General features: G+C 53.8%; 4 protein-coding genes across 4 annotated transcripts; 3 read left to right on the top strand and 1 right to left on the bottom strand.

The window, feature by feature from the left end:
• Positions 1-7,695: 7,695 nt before the first annotated feature.
• On the top strand, positions 7,696-9,674 carry PG998_007363 (uncharacterized protein; the record flags this gene model as incomplete). The annotated part of the gene is made up of 2 exons (XM_066874179.1): positions 7,696-8,176; positions 8,578-9,674. 2 exons carry the CDS (start codon positions 7,696-7,698, stop codon positions 9,672-9,674), a joined length of 1,578 nt encoding a protein of 525 aa, XP_066730124.1.
• A 13-nt stretch (positions 9,675-9,687) lies between these two features.
• Positions 9,688-9,939, top strand: PG998_007362 (uncharacterized protein; the record flags this gene model as incomplete). The annotated part of the gene is made up of 1 exon (XM_066874178.1): positions 9,688-9,939. The coding sequence occupies one exon, from the start codon at positions 9,688-9,690 to the stop codon at positions 9,937-9,939; it is 252 nt and encodes an 83-aa protein (XP_066730123.1).
• Positions 9,940-11,991: 2,052 nt separating this feature from the next.
• Positions 11,992-12,960, top strand: PG998_007361 (Nicotinamide N-methyltransferase; the record flags this gene model as incomplete). Its single annotated transcript, XM_066874177.1, has 1 exon — positions 11,992-12,960. The coding sequence occupies one exon, from the start codon at positions 11,992-11,994 to the stop codon at positions 12,958-12,960; it is 969 nt and encodes a 322-aa protein (XP_066730122.1).
• A 1,342-nt stretch (positions 12,961-14,302) lies between these two features.
• On the bottom strand, positions 14,303-16,078 carry PG998_007360 (glycosyltransferase family 8 protein; the record flags this gene model as incomplete). The annotated part of the gene is made up of 4 exons (XM_066874176.1): positions 14,303-14,761; positions 14,837-15,439; positions 15,623-15,733; positions 15,794-16,078. The coding sequence occupies 4 exons, from the start codon at positions 16,076-16,078 to the stop codon at positions 14,303-14,305; spliced, it is 1,458 nt and encodes a 485-aa protein (XP_066730121.1).
• Positions 16,079-19,066: the final 2,988 nt, after the last annotated feature.

The following is a 19,066-nucleotide window of genomic DNA, read 5'->3' as shown; positions in this document are numbered from 1 at the left end:
CAGAGAGTTGGTGGCTCCATAGTTGCTTCTGCTACTTCGGAATAGTGCTAGAAGCTACATATTCTCGTCTATTCTATCCGTTTTGGGGTTAAGCCAGCCCCAGCCCACTCTTGTCTAAGATCATCTGAGCCCCATGCCGGTTATATTCCCAATTTCGCTAGCTGTTTTATGTCTCATCTTTTTCTGCTGCCACCATGGTTCGGCGAGGCTGTTTCCAGTGAATCGTAGATCTGGTGACGGCGAGAAGCTAGATAGAGAACCATACCATACCCCTCCTCACATAGGGAGTGGTGGACACAACCCCAACGATGAATTAAGCGAGGCGGGGCGGGACGGAACAGTTCCATGCCATCAAGCCCAAAGAATCGTCAGTGTTGAGCTCGCTTCCATTAGTCTGGAATATTGGATGGAGGATGGCAATGGCAATGACTGGCAATGATGCCCTCGCGCTCGGCAGAGGATTCGCGGGGAGAACTAATTGGCAACTTGCTCAAGCACATCCGGTCTGAGGCAACCGTTACCACACATTAGTGCATTGCCTAAAACCACAAAGGGCAGAACGCCTGAGGGGCAGTGCGCTGGCTTACAGGCTTGCTTAGTGGCTGTCTGGCTTTCGGCGCCCTAGCCATTGGGCACTTGCCACACAGCCTTTCCTTCACGAGTGCCTGGTAACGAAGCTCAGGAAGATGCCATGTTTTCGGCACGAAATGAACGATACATTGGCAATACTGTACATACAACACGGGTTGCTATCGGGGTGCCTGCCCCCCCATTGTTGACATACACGAGTCGGGCTGTCCGTCTTGGCAGAGGGTTTGAGCCAATGGAAAAAGCAATGGCAGTGAAACTAATGCCTGAATTGGACGACATCGGGGAAGAGCCAGAAAGCCGGGACACCACACACCTAAAATCCTGGACGCGCGGGACGAGCAATTAGCGTTCCGTCGGATTGGGATCATTAACACGCAAAGTCATGAGATCGGACTGGCGCTTCCTGTTCCATTTTGCTTTTCCTTGCAGGATTCGACTACACTGGGAGTTTCTGTCATTTGTGTCCAAGTCCGCCGGGAGTGGCACGCGATCGCGTTTTTCCTCTCTTTCCCTCCTGGTTTTCTTCTTCTCTCCTACTGTATGCATGTTAGAGGGAGCAGTGCTTCAATCTAATACATATGTATGTGTGTTTGTCCTCGTGGTGTCATCGATTGAGTCTATAATACACTCCAATATAGGTGCATGCCCACACAACACCCTGCAGGCGTGTATGTGCCAGGGGAGCGGGGGTACTTGTCGCGACTCGTACCTCAGGGGATGGGAGTACAAGCGCCCTGTTCAGCCCTACAGGTACCATTCAATTACACTGAGAAGGCAGCGCATAGCAAAGCAAGCCATTGACTATGCATGGAAGTACGATATGCTATAGGTGTCAATACAATAGCCTCAACCGCAATATACACACTACAGGATCCTTAGGACAGAAAGACAAGGGATTTCTATTCTAATTATTGTTGGGCTCATTAGGAGGGGTGAAACAGTGGGCTGACTGACTGACACCCCACTGGCCCTTCTTTCCCTATAAGTCAGCAAATAACCTACTTCATGGCTCCTCTCCTCACCAGGGGGATTGGGGAGTACCAATTGCCCATCGTGTGTGTCAATGGGTGTGTGTGTGGGTGTGCCTGCGCTTGTTTCTCCAGCATCAGATTGCATAGATCATTCGATCCCAACCCTGCTGGTAAGCAGTAAGAAACCACATGGAATGTCTCACCCCCTCGAGGAAGGAAGGCCGCATACAGAGAGGAAGCATCATATCATCGAAAATCGAAACCAGGGTCCTGGTCTATACAGCCCATCTCACGGGGCGACTAATGAGATGCCAGGCCTAGCAAACCTGCTTCAGCACCCCTGATCCCTCCTCGCCCCATCCCCGCGCAGATAGGTCTCAGATAGGTTGAGTGTAGAACAGCCAACCCCCTTTTGGGTGCATTGGGGGTGAGAGGGCGTGACCAATCACCCCGCCCAATCCAGCAAAACCTGAGAGATTGAAGGACAAATGGCGCAACGGACACTAGCGAGGCCAGTAGGAACTCACTTACAGGAGCTCTGGAGGATGCCGCAGCCGCTCTGGCCGCGATCCTCACTCTGACCACGGCATCGCATTTGAGAAGGACTATTCGCTGCTGCCCTTTCGACGTCGACGCCGCTACTGCAGACGTTTCCAAACATATTCAGGCATCTGGTGGTGGTGGCCACGGCATGAACCAAACATCATGGTGCAGAAGGATGCCTCGCCGACGTGGTAGGGCTGATATACCCTGAACCGCGCCTCCATAATGCATGGTCTCGCTACTAACACTTGCTTTGGAACCTAGCCCCTACTTGGATTGTGCGGAGGAAGTCAACGCTATTGCTGATTGCTACACGTATTGATTGGGCGCCGACGAGACGTCCCCATGCAAAGTGTGAGATTGTGGAGGAATGTATCTTGCGGCCCTTGGCAGGTCTCTAGTCTCTGCATTCTGCAGCGGGAGCCAGACAGAAGGACTCGTAGACTCCCAAGTTATCGGGTCCCAGTGGCTAGGACCATTGACTGGTTGGTCCTAGACAGCCAAGAAGAAACACAACCAGGAAAGGGTCTCAGACCTGGCTGCCGCCCGAGCTTTCTCTCTGGCTTACATACTGTGGCCGGCCAGATGCTCAAGACCTCGAGTCTGTGCGTGGCCTGCTCATGAGTTCAACTTCGCAGGATGAGAGACCACTGGCGACTATTTTTAAACCATCGAGGCTCTGGGTATTGCTCCGGGGAAAGCCGCATTACGAAAACCAACCTCACCATGCTCCAATAGCCATTGGGGCCGTCGACAATAACCTATTGATGACGGGTTAGCAATTTGACTGCTGCCGCGATTCCAAAGCCAGCGCACTCAAATGACGTTGTGTCCCCTGATGGCAGGATGGATCGAGATTGCACATTAATCACGTCCATGACCACAAGCTACTAGCGTGTCTTGAGTCTTGATCATCAATGGGCTTGACACAAAGTGGACTATGTCGCAACGGGAAATTCACTCGCCCGACGGAGCTCCTGGACGGAGAATTAAAAGAAGGATGGAAAACACCATTCTCCCACAATTCCGCACTGGGAAATATTCATCGCCAAATGACCACTGGAGCAACGAAGTGCCTCCATTTCTGATGCTACGGCTTGGCAACACTTCACTGCGATTACATTGTGTACGAGCGGTCGGCGAGGTGGGCATCTGGGAATGGAATGGGGAATAGAAAGGGTGAGGCTGGTGACGCAAGAGTTGCACCGCCCCTGGATCAACTTTTCTATCTTTGGATTTAAGCTATTCCCAGTGGGAAGGTAGCTCATCTGATTTCTCGTAAAGCGGCCAATGAAACCCCTGGAGCCGTCTCAAGTGTCTCCATCCCACCATACGTATCCTGGCGTAGCGTGGATGCAAACAAGTATACATGCACATGTACTTGCACTGTAGCAAGGTGGTGATCAATGTGGGTACAGCACTTACACATGCGAAGCCAGAGCAAATCTCAAAATGGGACGGATTCACCGATTATCGGTGCCGAGATTGAACTTTCGCGGCACAGCAGATTGGGGTGATGGAATAGTATCAGGAGATATCGCCATAGAAGAGTAGCGATACGGCAATCCGCATAGTATGCTGCAAGTATCACCCAGCCAGCCGGCTAGCGGGCAGTGGCTCTGGGCTCGATAAGGCGAGTTCAGTCTGGTAGGCCCGGTTGCTATATAACAGTGCTGCTTACATACATAAAGGAGCCCGGAGCCCCTACCAATAGACTAGCAATGCTGCAGTAGTACTCCTATAGTGGTAGTGGTGGTGGTAGAAGCAAACCTTATGCTGTATGCTCCCCTTCATCCGATCCGAATGCAGTGGTAGCATGGTAAAGACCAGACGTTCAGTAGGTTACGGGCGGCGCCACCCCGTTCCGGCCGGCTTGTTGCGCTAGGTCTGGGCTACCAAATGTCTATTTCGGTCGTATAATTCACATTCCATCATATTGCGTCCATATTTCAGTCCTGACACGGAGCGAAGGCAGGACCGCCCAAGAAACGAGAAATGCTAATGTTTTGGAGTTCCGTTGTCGCAAGACTGGGGCAGCGCACGTTGATCCAAAAGTACCAGCACGCAGCCAATTCAATCTTATTGATCCCGGCCAGTTCGCAATGCTACGGTGAGAATTCGCTCGGTGCGTACTGTGACAGCCAAGGATGCTGGTAGGCGTTGGCTCTTGCTGTGTGAATCGGAAACGACCCATTTACCAATTTGACGTGACGATCATCCGAGCTTAAGTTCGTTGCGACCCTTGCTGATTGGTATCGATATTATGTCATCATCAATATCTCCCCACCAGCATTCTATTTGCCTCGAGCAGCATGTCGGAGTATCATGGCTTTTGATGGGGGAAAAGAAGCGGGCAAGGGATACCGCTTCCAATCTGCAAGATAGCGACTACGACCCAGCTACAAGTAGAGTTGTCAGCGTCAGCGCCAGTTCCCGGCGATGAGATACCCCGTTGCGGCTACTACCTCTCTGTATTACAAGCACGGGGTGAGACAACAGCAGATAGTCTACCTCGACATCTCAAAAACTACTGGACGAGGTACGGTCCATGGAAAACCCTTCATTGCACCTGAATTGGTTCGTGCTTGTCTCCAATTACCACGCCGGGCGCACCTTACGATGGCAGTCGGTGGGCTTCAAAGAGCGGACGTGAGCGGCATATCCATCCAATATTTCATGGCAAGAGAGCAGCTGGACAACCTGGAATTTCGACTGCATCGGGCAAAGCTTGTCTGCGCAATTAAGATGCTTATGCGGCATGCGAATATTGTAGGTGATCATTAAATTGAACAGACAGAATGGCTGGCCAATCACGTCTCAGAGGCGCGCTCTCAGGCCAGGAAGCGTACTGCATAGCTTAGTGGGAGGATGCCATCATTGATTCGTTTTGGAGGAGTCCGGACGGGCGGTGCTGGAGATGGTAGGAAATTACTCACTGCAGTTCCCCACCACCAATCGCATTCCGTCTTTTATTGTAAGGTGGCAGTGTGCAGTGCAGTGTGCTGCACAAAAGCAAAAAGGGGAGGCTTGCTGCGGACGCTGCCGGTGAATAAAAATAATACTGCTGCTAAGATATGGGTGTCGTGCCCGCCAATCCTTCGTCATCTGACTGGACAGGGGATTCCAATCGAAGATGCTGTGCGACAAGGCTCATGAGCATTGGCATTGGCATTGGCACTTGCACTTCTTCCATGCCGGACCTCTATACGTGACCGACCACAGCCCGATATGGCTTCATCCAGGGATTCGGTGTCGCCAAGCGGCATTTCACGAATGTCTCTGCTCTTTGACTCTTGGCTGTTTGTCTTTTCCTGCCCCCAGTCTTCACGAATGGCACGATCTATTGTTTCTTGGTGAAGCTGGAGGTTCGAGGCCAGCCGTTGGGCGTCTCCTCGTCTTGTATTACCAAATTGAGTCAAACCCCATGCCGTGTGGTCTAGTTCGACGATGGCGCTGGGTTAGCTCCGAGGAGAAGTGTGTGGTGTACGCTATAGTCATGATCCTTTCGCCGACAAGACAAGCAGGAATTCGACTGGCCCAGAAGGCCGTTGTGGTTTCCTTTTGGCCCCAAGACAAGAGCTCCATCTTCCCATCTGCCTGCCACACGCCTCCAAACCTTCTGTTCCTAGTGTGTGTCCCATGGCGTCGTCGACGGCGTGCCGCAAACAGCGTGGTGGCAGAAAGGGGGAGGACGGTTATAGTGTAAGTACATTAGAGTATGAGGCCGGTACGCCAGCACGACGAACCACTGCACCGGTCCTCGACACTACTGCTAGTCTCATCCTCCCGTGTCCTACAAGGCATAGGCAGCGCCACATCGCGCAAGTGAGGTTGAAACCCAAATTGAGAGGGCTGTCCATAAAGAAGAAGAAACGAAAAAGCAACCATACGAGCAATTGGTCGGGTACCGTAGCCATGGTTGCAATGGAACCCGGTTTGAAACGAATATATCAGATACGATACAGTACGTAGAGAAAGGCAAAGGTAGTGTGTGGGGGGGGGGATATTGATGACACGGCCAGAAGCCAGGTGCCCCCTGGTAGACGCGCATCTCTATCGAACCTACAGTACAGAGAGAGAGAGAAAGAGAAGAATCTTGCTCCCTGCAGATGTACTTGGGGCTGGCTTAGAGACAGGTACCGATACACAACATGACTCCGCCAGGTCGGAAACTTTTGGCAACCAACGAAACCGCCCAAGCGGAGACTCTGGGCATTGGCGCCTAACCGCTTTAAGACAGCGCTACCCTGGCAACTTCAGTGGAAGCAATTGCACCCCCCCGGGCCAGAGACAGGCTTCACAGGCCTCCTTCTGGCGCAAGGGTACTTTTGTCGTGCCCCGACAGACGGCGAGTACGTACTCTCTTGACTCTGATCTTCTCCAACATCAGCACCCGATACAACAGCGCATACTCTCCACCATCTTGGACCCTGCAAGCCCACCGGTACACAGGTATCTACCCAACCTGCATGTACTTGGCTACTCGCGTACTCAGGTACCTGCAATCCATCCCCATCCATTTGATGGCGGGCCTGGCCTGGCCTGGCATGCACCCCTTCACGGCTTTGCGCGATGCCAGGCCACCCAAAGGCCACCCAGAACCACCCACTCGACCTCTTCATTCTCGTTCGCCAGGGCATCCAAGTCAACTGGACGAGCCTAGCCCAAGGGCCCACCACTGCCTGGCTGCTGGAGACTGTACTGGAGACTCCCAGGGGAGGAAGAGAGAAAAAACAGAGACACCTGCAACTATCTACATAGGTAGTCGATCATTCTGTGCGACACCCGGTCCCCCTTGTAAGGCAGGCAGGCAAGCAGGCTCTCTGTCTCTCTGCCCCCCTACGCCTACCTGGACCTAGTGTCTGCTGCAGCAGATGTACTGCCCCCCCTCCCGCCTGGCTTACCTTATAGATACATCGAATGTAAGATTCACCACGTTTTTGCACATCCGGTACACGGCATTGGGATATATCAATCCTTAGGCCCGCCCCCAAACTTGCTTCACCACCTCCTTTAGTCTTCCGTCTCTAAGTCGCTCCATCTGGTCTATATGAGTTGTCCCTCATTATATATATATTCATATATCTATATATATATACATGTATACACTCTCTCACACACGCCTGCGACCTTGCTTCTTCCGTTTCTGTCACCAAGGATCGAAAGAAACAACAACCCCTCTCCCTCGCTGTCCGCTCGTTTCCAGACCCTGAAGCATAATATTGCGCCGCATCGTATAAGCCGACCAAGGCTGAAAAAGCAACCAATTCTCAAAGCACTCGAAATTACCCGCTTGGGAGATAGGATCATCCGACCTGGCTTCTGGAACCCTTCCAAACTGCGCCGCGATCTGACATAAATACTACCGAATCCCGCCTTACGCTTCGCCTTGGACACAACATCAAGACACTGGACACTCGTCTAGCACTACTCATCACCAGCTACAGACGACATCATAACATCCTTGGCATGAGATAAATCGCATCGCATCTCTCACACCTACACTTATCAATTATAGCTCTTGTACCAGGTTATTTACTTGAGAACGCGTCCTACTTTGTGGGGACGAACCCGGCCACACCTTCCCATGATGGCTTCCATGGCCCAACAGTATCACATGTTCCCCTCGCGACCAAACGGCGAACCAGACTTCATGTTATACCCAGAGACGCATATGCAAACCGGCTACGACTCCCCGCCGACTGGGTTGCAGTACAGTCCCGAGACCTTCAACTTCCCCCACAGCGCCGGTTTCGAGGCCGGTGCTATTTACACGGAAGCTCCCCAGTTCTCTTATCACGGCAGAGCCTCGCCAGAAGGGGTCGATCTAAGAGTCCCCTCCTCGAGTCTGTCAACTGCATCTGCACCCTCTGCACCCTCATCCACGGTGGGCTCACCGCTTTCAAATCCCGGACAGTTGGCTTTTATTCCGGAGTACCAGCAAAACGCCCTCGGCGTACATCCTAGCATAGTCGGCCAGCCTGACTACTATACCAGCGCCGAGTACTCCTTCACAGCGCCTGTGATGGAAGACTTCAGCATGACATACGAGGCCAAGCCCGGTTTTGTTGGTGAGTCGTCACGGATCCCTAGAGATGCTGTTTCTCGTACTATGCCGCGCCACGACTTGATTCCTATCATTCCTGTTCCTTCGGCCTCAAGCTTAGTGCTTGATACCAATATCTCGCAAGATACCCCCATTGCTTCGGCTGCGATCTCGAGCAGAGCTTTCTTTTCTCCAACTCCCGCTACCGTGTCACACTCTTCCCCTCTTGCCAGTGCTGGTACCCAGTTTGATAGCCCTGGTGTTCGAGGGCAAAGCAGTCCTGTGACGCGACGCGACACCTCCGGCGCATCTTTCCTTGTTCAGAACAGTGGTCATCTTGTTGCGCCTCTCTGTACTTCTTGTTGGTTTCCTCTGTGCCAAGAACTGAATTAAGGAAAACGAAGCTAACGTATACTCTCACGGTAGACCCCTCCTTGATTCATCCTGAAATCCGGGGTCCGATGGGCCCGCCAATGCCTGGCTATGATGGTGGCAACAACTTCTCTCCTTCTCAGCAAAATCATTATCCTCACTCGCCCGCTCTCTCCGGTCCGGCTTCGCCAATTCCTGGTATAAGGAATGGTAGCACATCGCCTTATGTTCCGGGTTTCCAGTATAGCCCATTCACTGTACCACAACAAGGGGCTCGTCGACCATCTCTCTCCTCATACCAATCACACGGCTCGCAAGAGCTCACATACAGCGGCGACGAATCCAAGGAGAAGCAACGCTGCCCGCACCCAGACTGTGGCAAGACTTTCAAGGACCTCAAGGCGCATATGCTGACACATCAGACTGAGCGCCCTGAGAAGTGCCCAATACAGACTTGCGAGTACCATATCAAGGGGTTCGCAAGGAAGTACGACAAGAACAGACATACCCTTACGCACTACAAGGGTACCATGGTCTGCGGGTTTTGCCCAGGCTCTGGCTCGGCGGCGGAGAAGTCGTTTAACCGCGCCGACGTGTTCAAGCGACATCTTACTGCTGTCCACGGAGTCGAGCAAACACCTCCCAACAGCCGGAAGAAGACCGCCGCCACGGCCAACACCGGAAAGAAACTCACCGGATACGCCCCTGATGCGACGGGCAAGTGTTCAACATGTTCCTCCACGTTCTCCAACGCGCAGGACTTCTACGAGCATTTGGACGACTGCGTGCTGCGCATTGTGCAGCAGGAAGACCCGGCTGAGGCCATCAACGCGAGGCGTTTGGCCGAGGTGCAGAATGACAAGGATGTACACGAGACGATGGACAAGAACAACCTGCCCCTCGCCACGGAGACGAACGCTGCGGCCGAGGACGACGAGGATGACGAGATGCCCGAGGATGACGAGTGCGACGAGGAGTACAAACTCTCGCGGAAGCACACCATGGCTGGTCAAAAGAGGAAAGGCAACCCAGTCAACGGCGTCCAGAAGTCGCGTGGCATGACACACTCACGAGGTGGTGTCAATCTCACAGCCAAGAGCAAGAGCCGCAAGAACCGACGCGACTACCCATCCTCCTGGGGGGTTCGATAAGGGTCAGATGACCATGAAGAAACGGGTCATGACCGTCTTTGACGGCCCCCGCCGCCTCGCCAAGGACGACATGATGCTCTCTACAGAGCATGAAGTCCGTGTCAAGCTGTCGGATGGCCAATCGTATGTCACCGACCTTGACGTGCAAACCATGAAGCGAGCCCAGGCCTTCCTTGATGCCACCGAGGCGGAGAAGGGCATGTGGATCTCAGACGACCCTACCGAGGAGGATATGCGCAAGATGTTGGAGTTCACAGGCCACTGATGTGACATGTCAAATCATCTTCCAGCTACATATCTTTTATTGGCTCTGTACCACCACCAGTCTACCTCCAGGGCATTGCCCATTTCTTGTACCTCGCCAGTACATACGTGCATATGCATCTTTCCTCGGTCCAAAACACCCTTACCGACATACCGCAGCTCTACGACGCACACAATTACGTCCACTACCCTCTTGCATCAAGACCTTAAACGGGCGGTTTGCGAAAGACCAAAAAACCAGGATAAATACAGGAGCATGGGAAGGGCGGGGATCCCTTATATTCCGGACTTTGGCGAATCGGATCCAACACCATGGTATATATACTCTTATGCCGGAGAGGGAGGGAGGATCAAGGACACGGAGTCAAATTACAATAGAACAGCGGATTCTCTCTTTGAGACCGCGGACATGGCATACTAGAGCGAGGTGGGATGGTCATGCAGGCTTGCTTTCATCCCTCTTCCTCCTGATGCCTTGATCTTTCATGACGGGACGCATTTCAACGAAGATATCTATTTCTGCTTACAAGCCTGGACGAGAAAGGGGCGTCGGGGAAAGCTGGTTGCAACAGCTCCTTATTTGTTAATGCGTTTTTGGGAAGGGAGTTTTTCCGTGGATCGCAAGATGGGCTTGCTGATCGTAATCGCCTCTCATAAGATGAAAGCGCGTGTGTTGATACCCTGTTTGATAGCTTTTTCCCCATAGCCATTCCAATCATATTTTCTTACCATGGCCACTTCGCACAGGGAATTGAACCATGGTGCCGTGACTGCCTCAAGCAAGTGATGTTCAAAGAATCAACGAAGTGATTGGAGTTGATACCCTCACCGCGGGAATCATTCCGTTATGCGCGCCGTACCGAAAGCGCATTCAAGGTTGGTAGTCAGGCAGCGGCACAGTTCCTCGGCATGTCAAGGATTGACTCAGCTGTGATGCAGACAAGCTGGGGAGTATGCGGCTTGAAGCTCCCGGGACGGAATCTTTCCCCTGCTTCCCCCTTGCCCCCGCCTTCTGATTGGGGGGGGTGGGGGTTATCGCCATTGAAGATGCGGAATCGACAATGGCGGAATAGAGGCCGCCCAGCCAGCAACCTGACAATCAACGGAACGCTGGCCCGTACTGACTGTCTGTACTCGGTACAAGCATGGCCAAGTAGAGTCGCATTGTATGCACTGCGCACGAGATGCTTTTTGTTGGCTGCCGGACAGGCCGATCCTGGCCAACTCAACGGACCCCCGCCTACCTGCGGGAGAGAGGAGAGAGGGACAGAAAGGGGACAGGGCAGAAGACAAGGGGGGGGACTGACTGCATATTGCGCAGTGCCTGCAGCAGGACGAGGCACAGCATACATAGTACAGCAAGCAGCAACAGGAGATGCACGCCATTTCCCATGCATGCGAGGAACATAGCTGCGTCCTTAGTAAGATATAGAAAGAAGAGCGGTGAATGGCGGTACGAGGAAAGGAGGAGAAGAAAGGAGAGGGAGAAAACAAAAGGAAGGAAGCAGGAAGTTTCCATGCGCCAGGCGCGTTTCCCGACATCCTCGGCGGCGGTCAGTCACCCGACGTCGAAGAAGCAATGCTTCGGGTGAGACATTCACCCAACAGAGCATAGCTTGACGCCGGCCATGTGGAATGAAGTCATTCGGCGATTCCCATTTCTTGTTGACGTTGACGTTGACAGCGCACGAGGCGGTGCACACTCTCGCAAGAGCGGACCGACCCGCCCTTCACCGGGGATGCAGGTCTTTTTCCGCACCCATCGCCCGGGTTCCACGGCGCCTGCATGGAGTGACGACCGGAAACTCCTGCTCCTTGTTCGGGAGCGGGATTGACGATGACTTGACGGAGTAGCAGGGGCCTTTGACGCCTGCCGCCCGCCGCCCGCCGCCTGTCGTTGGGCGTTGGGCGTTGGGCGTTCAGTGCGGCCCGCACTAACTTTTCTGTCAAGCAACCCCCCCCCACCATGGCCGGACACCTGAACTGAACAACCCCTCCTCCTTCGACTTGGCCAAGTAAATTTCGCTTTCAGTCTTTTTTTCCCCCGGCGACAATGATCTTGACGGCCCGCATTAGCATCGTCGGCCCCGCCGACGAGCCCGAGGACTACCTGTCCGACAGCTTGGGCGCCATCTTCCCCGATGACGTGACCAACTCGCACGGCAGCCCCGACCAGTCCCTGCTGTACACGTCCCCGTACCTGCCCAAGCCGCTCGAAGTCCAAGTCGCCGACCCGATCGAGACGAGGGACCGCTTGCTGTTCTCCCACTACCTGTGGAACGCGTCGTTGCTGCTCGCCGAGCTCGTCGAAGCCGGGTCTCTCGAGGGCGTCGTTCTGGAGCCGGAGCTAGGCGTGTTCCAGGACATGGTCGCCACGGCGAAAGACGGAACTCCCGGCAACGATGCGGTGGTGAGCAAGCGCACGAGCAGGGTCTCCGCAAACGACTTCGATATCCGGGGCAAGTCCACGCTCGAAGTCGGCGCCGGCACCGGGCTCCCCTCCATGATGGCCGCCCTGCTCGGCGCCACCGAGGTCACCGCCGTCGACTACCCCACCCCGCTGGTCGTCGACACCCTGCGCCGCAATATCAAGTTCAACACGCAACCCCAGTTCTCGCCGTCGGGCGACGTGGCGCCCCGGATCGCCGTTGACGGGCACGCCTGGGGCGAGCTGGACACCTCCTTCGCGCTGGAGAACCGGCAGAAGTTTGACCGCCTCTTCGTCTGCGACTGCCTCTGGATGCCCGACCAGCACGCTAACCTGCAGCGCTCCGTCGCTTGGTTCCTGAAGGACGGGGCTGAGAGCCGCGCCTGGGTCATTGCCGGGTTCCACTCGGGCCGGGATAAGATGGCCTCCTTCTTCGACGGCGAGGCCCTGAAGGCGGTTGGTCTCGCCGTCGAGCACATCTGGGAGCGGGACTGCGAGGGTATCGAGCGGCCGTGGTCTCCGAATCGGGGGCCCGAGGACCCAGGGGTTCGGAAGCGGTGGTTGACCATCGCCATACTTCGACGGACCACTTAAGAAAGTGTTTCGAGCTTCCAGGGACGAGCCGGGAGGGGGAGCCAAGACTTAAATACATCTGACAAGTCCTCCCAAGTACCTGCAGTCTCGGGCCTTTCCACCACGGCGAGAGTTTTAACGGAATGGCCCTGCTGATGACAGCAAATTGGCCGACATTCCTCCACGCCTGGTTTCAGGCCTGATATTAGCTCGGCTTATGTATGGCTTATGGGCGTTTCTTAGCCAAAAAGAAAGCAAACACGAGCCAGTGATAAGTCTGCCTAAGGTCCCAACATACCGCTGCCAAAAAAAACGTGTTGCGGCCACACGACAATTTCCTCCCTCAGCTCCCTTCTTTCAAAGCCAGCCCGGGGTGCCGGTTGATTGGCTGGATACGGGCCGCCGTGGCGCTCCAAAATACACCCGAGACAAGCGAATGAGGCCGGGACGGCGTTTGGAGTAGATGCCCTACTAATCTAGTGTCAAGCCACGAGTAGCATGTGCGGAATTCATGCCGCGTATGCCGCAGGCTCAACACCAAGTTCCTGAACAACATGTGGGTTAGGTTGGGCACGCAGGAGTCAGGGGTCAAGATCACGACCAACAAATTCAAGCACGACACTAGGCACACCAGTCAGTGTAGGCAAACGAAGTCAAGGCCATTTCCCATCGAATTAAATAGCTATATACTCGGTGAGTTACAGCGCTGAGGCATTTGCCTGGAGAGGCTTCTACGACGCGGAGGCTTCACTAGTCGCCAGGGCTGGACTATTGTGGCTGGCTGGGATAGTTGAGCTGGCGATGACCACATGTCTATTACTGGTTGGTGAGGGGTGGTGAGTTTATGACCCAGTCGATGCCACGATGTACGAGGAATGGGGTTAGGGCTATTCGCATGCCAAAAGAATATAACAATGAAGCCCTTAGTTTCTTGCTCGCCATTTCTTCCTATTCCCGCTAATGCTAAAAGTTTGTGGTGTAAATGAACATGTGCTGGAGCTGGTATATGTATAACAAACATGAAACTGGCTTGCTAATACAAATAATAACAACAACAAACGATGCAAATGCCGAGTAAAGAAAGAAGATGTACCAGATCGTAGTTACTGTCTGTTCTGCCTTGAGAGCTTTGCCCACAACCCGCAGCGCCATAATAATATACAGAATAAAACATATTCTGCGTGGCCCAAAGGAGTTCACCCCGCACAACATACCACAACGCACCGCGCTTGTCGTCTTCCCACCCTTGTATCCGCCACTAAGCTGTCGTCACTCACAATGTCTTTTGCAGTCGGCCATCGTGGTTGTGCACCCAGCCCCGTCCACGGTCTCGTACGTACACTACACTTCACAAAACATCAATTCAACGCCAGGGTTGATTGCTGCTGCTTTCAAGTCTGCAATACATCGAGTTCTTCCTCGCTTGGTGGTAGAGCTGTCTCTTGCTGAGGTATATTCTCGCCTTTCTCGAAAGCTGCTCCCGGGCCGGAGTAGCTAGGTTCCGGTATGACGATAGGGGTGGTGCAGCAGTCGACCGAGATTCAGGTGCAGATGCTCGGGGAGTCTTTTCGTCATCTGACGCAATGCCGCGTACCATACTTGAGCCCGTATTACCCTTTACCGGCTGCGGGCTCAATACTTTGGCGGTCTGCGCCACGTAGGTTGGAGAAGTCAACTCTTCCGAGCCGAAAGGCACAGGTCGCGCCGGTAAGTCACTGCTGTCTCTTCTGCCACTGCTGCTGGCACCCTCGCTGCTACCGAGTTTATGCAACAACATTTCCGACTGCTGTTTAGCCAGCTTCTGGAGTTGCGCCACAGGGTCCTTGTGATAGCGCAGTACGTTAGTCAGATCGCAAAGGCAGTCTGCAGGTTCCTAGCGACTACCATGCACACGTACCCAGTCACTCTGCTCCGGCACGCCCTCCGCGGCCGGAAGCAGAGTTTCCTCGTCCTCGTCCTCGTGGGTGCCAGGGGCACCACCGCCACCCCAAAACTTCGGCCGGCGCATAGGTGCGGGCGTAACGGGCAAGCTAGGTCGTTCGGCCTCGCTTGGGAAATCCGTGAGCTTCGAACCTCGCTGTACCAGTTCACCCTCCAACGCATCTCCGCCTTGGCTAGGCAACCCGATTATACCAGGGGATTTGAGACTTCTTGACCGCGTATGCTTTTGCAAGGTGCCAACGTAACGTTCAATTTCCGGTACCTCATCCCAAGCATTTGTGCGGGTGAAAGAGCTCCAGGGATCCGATGGTGGGACTGAGACGGTAGAAGAGATGGGGGTCGGAGGCTCTTCCTGGGGTTTTGTAGGGGATGTTTCTGTTACAGATGACTCAGCCGGGGTTTGCCCCTCGGAAGAGGAAGGGGCCAGGGGCTCACCCGTGTGCCCACTTGACGAACCTGCCTCTTGGCGATACGCGTCTTCGGCAAAAACACGGGTAGGAGCTTCCTGGTTGATTTCCCAGGGGAATATTGCCTTAGGCTTCACGTAATGAGGCGGGAACTGGTACCCCATATCCCTCGGGGACTCGGGTACCGTTCGGGAGGGACAAACGGAGCAGTGTCTCGAGACATTTCATATATCGTAGCAGGGAAATTTGCAGCCTCGGGCTTCGTATTTGCTGGCGGGGATTGCCTAGTACATGTCAGTTGCTTTGCGGGTACTGTATGTATTGGGATTTCAAACTGACCGTTGGGCATCCCACCTTGAGGTGGCGGGTTCCTGGGCCCCTCGGGGCTGGTATTCACCCTTGGTGAGATATCGCACAAGCTGCACGGATGGGTCGGACTTCGATGCCTGTGAAGCACCCAATTAGCTCATGGCTTTACAGGCCATCACGACCTTTGTATAACTCACCTCGGTTCGGTAGTGTCTGTCGTAAACGGCCCACCATCTTCCCATCATTTCATCGAAGACGCCGCTTCCCGTCGATGCATATCTTCCCTGGAACCATGGCTTGTCGGGGCCGATGAAGTGAACCATGTTTATGCTCGACTGGAAGTGATGGTAGGCGGGCACGTATTGGTAGTGGGCCGAGGGCGTTACGTTGTAACTGAAGCTGATGCGGTTGCAGTTGTTTTTGAAGTGCATATTCAGGAGGCCCTGGTCGGCGCCGTCAAAGGATATGCCCCTCTCAGCCATGGCCGTCAACGCATAGTAGTCCCCCCTGATTGGGGGTCAGAACCATGACGCCTGTATTGAACAGATCCGGCCAGCCAATATCCGGTGCAGCTGAGAAGGGCTGCTCAATCTTGAACAACTCATCTGGAGCCCGGTAGGCAACAATGTCGGCATCTAGATATACTATCTTGCGAAAGCCAGTCTGCTTCCATAGGTTTATCTTGGTGAAGGCAGAGTGCAAGTCGGTTCGGTTCATCAGCGACAGGTTCGACGGCTTCGGGTTCTTGATTCGTGGCACGGGTATAATGTAGTCGTACACTGCCTGCACGCACTAGTTAGCACGTTCATGTTGCACCCTTATACTGCTGTGGGTGAGGCTTGCCTTGAGCTGCGTGATAGCTTCGGTAGCGACCGTGTCCAAGGTGACCATGACACCGAGCTTCTTAGAGGTGCCGCCATCGCGCAACGAGTGTCCCAGAACCAATGCACCTGCAGATAGCAGGGTTAGCCAATACGTTCCAACCGGGTCTACAATTCGTGGGCCTTACCAGGCAAATATGTATCATTCATAAGAAGCTGTAAATTATACAGTGGTCAGCAATCGTGGAGCTATAATAAATAGACAGAACCGGGGCTCGCGGCTCACTGTTAGGTAAACATCCTCCTCCGCTCCTCCTTGAACCGCCATTGTGTGCAGAGCATGCAATGGCACCACGCGAAAATAGTGCAAGTAGCTCCGCCTTGTTCTTGGGAGACGGCGAAAGAGATTCTGCGATCTGGCGATGAGGTGGTGTGCTACTAGGGCGAGTGTGAGTGTGAGCAAAGGTAGCCCGGTGTTGCTGGTGCAGCTGTCGACTGCAGGAGAGCGACGAATGAGGCAAGTGGGAGGGATGTAGCTTGTGATTTGGGTTCAGCTGGCTCAATCGTGGTTGGTGGCTGCAGGTGGTTCGCAGCGGCGCAAAAGCGAAAGAGAGAAGGCGGCAGGGAAGGCAGAAGCAATAACAGCTCCTTGGTGAACAGCAATACCTATGCTCAGATATTGGGATTTTGGGGGGTTCTGAAGCACCTATACTTAAGCAAAGCAGGGAGTGGGAACAGCAACACCGCCAGAGAATTTGCGAAGAGGAGAAGACAAGCCAAGGCGGGCATCCAGCCAAGAAGGGAATGAACGGGATCCAATGTTGATGCCCTGTCACCTGTAGCAGCCGAGTCTAGTTGTCTAGCTGTTACAATGCCCAATTGATCCCCTCTCCCTACTGCAAGTGCCTGTAGTCAACGACAACAAGGTTCCATAAATGGCTGGCAGCGCAACACCATATCCACTCTTGTATGCGTGTCGGGTAGCTGTTTTTTTTTTCTTCTTCTTTTTCCCCTCCTTCTCTCCCTGGCAAGGGCGGGCGGAGGAGGCTCGGGCGGCAAGTATTATAATTATCACCCCAGGTCAGACCAGATAGGGTACGTTCGATTTCCGTTATCATCCCAAGTTGGCTTGTCTCACTTGGCCAACCAAGGCTTCCCGGCCACCCTTTGTTTAGTTCGTTTGTATGTTTGGACGTCTATCGAATCCATACATATGGCGTAGCTGAGTGAGCGGACGGGCAAGAAGGTCCCCCAGAATCGAGAATCGTCCCATGGAGTTTTCGTATCCAAGCTCCATGGGGAACCGGGGCAACAACGGCGGGACGGTCTGTGCCACGGATACAGACGAGGATCCAGGTTCTTCAGAGAGCTCAGCTCCATTCAATTCAATTGGCAGGGCAGTAGCAGGGGCCCTAGCAGGCCTGCTAGCAGTAGCCTAGGGCTCAGGGAGATAGCGTAGCCAGCCAATCACTCTAGAGCGAAAGGGGAAATGAGCTATCTAGGCCCTCTAGGCTCTCGCCAACGCTGCATCATTGATCAAGGTGCATACATGCCCCATACTCCGTGAACCTCAGCGATATACTTGCATAGGCATGACTAACGAGAATGGGTTTTGCTGCCACTCTGCCATCTGCTTTGAGATATGGTATCGAAGGAAGTAGGTCACCACTCACCACTGGGCAGTAATACACCGGGGTGGGATGTGGGATACGACGATGCCCGACAACATTGAACTTGCCTGATGGAAAAGCTCAATGCTTGGTTGGGGCTACCTGAATTGCACAGTCATCCACAGGACACTAATGCACAGTTGACTCTTATGCCTACATACTCTTTGACAGATTGGATTGCATGCATATACGTAAATGTGTCTATACTTGTATACACTTGGCGACTGAACCTCTCAGGAATAAACCAGGAATAAAACAGTCACAAATTTCGGCTACGTCACAAGCAAAGACCCGTATTATGGTGAGTTGGGAGGGGGTTAGGCTTCTGTGCACCACTACCATGCATCTATTTGGCTTCATCTCTCTTCTATGAGTCCACTTGTGTAGCCAACATCTCCCGAAGCACTGCTTGGTTCATCGCAGCCCGCGCCACGACGACAGCAGCTCACCATGGCCCATCCCGATCGATATTGTCAGAAATAGCATAAGCTTTGCCTGGATAGTCTGTTCCATCGACAGCGACTCAGCGGGGGATGTCCGGATGCCTGGGTGTCTCGATGTCTCGATGTCTCCCCCCACACTCCCCCCGCAATCTCCAACTCCTCTCCTCGTGCGCCATGACGTCCAAAAAATCAAGCTACCTGGCCTTGAGCAGAAGGTCACAGGCCACAGCTCGTCCCTCGATGCAATGCAAGGCCTCAACTAGTCGCATCATCAGATGTTTTGCATTGACGATGAAGCCATCAGTCCTGGGAGTGCCTGTACGCTAACCAGACGCCATCCAAACAGGCTAATTCAACTGCATCTCTGTTTCTTTGGCTTCCCGCCGAATTGAGAATTGGATTTATTCATTGCAATGAACACCACTGGGCTTCGCTGAGCCATATCGTACTAGGTAAAGGCTTTCCACGCACCAAACACTATCCGAGGGCTGCTGTCTACGTCGGCGCAGTGGGAGAGGTCATCCACACCGCCTAAA

The sequence above is a fragment of the Apiospora kogelbergensis genome (assembly GCF_038363985.1).
Source record: "Apiospora kogelbergensis strain CBS 113332 chromosome Unknown utg000005l_segment0_segment0, whole genome shotgun sequence".
Taxonomy (NCBI): domain Eukaryota; kingdom Fungi; phylum Ascomycota; class Sordariomycetes; order Amphisphaeriales; family Apiosporaceae; genus Apiospora; species Apiospora kogelbergensis.
The sequence above is the reverse complement of the archived record's forward strand: the minus strand, read 5'-3'. Positions and strand labels throughout refer to the sequence as shown.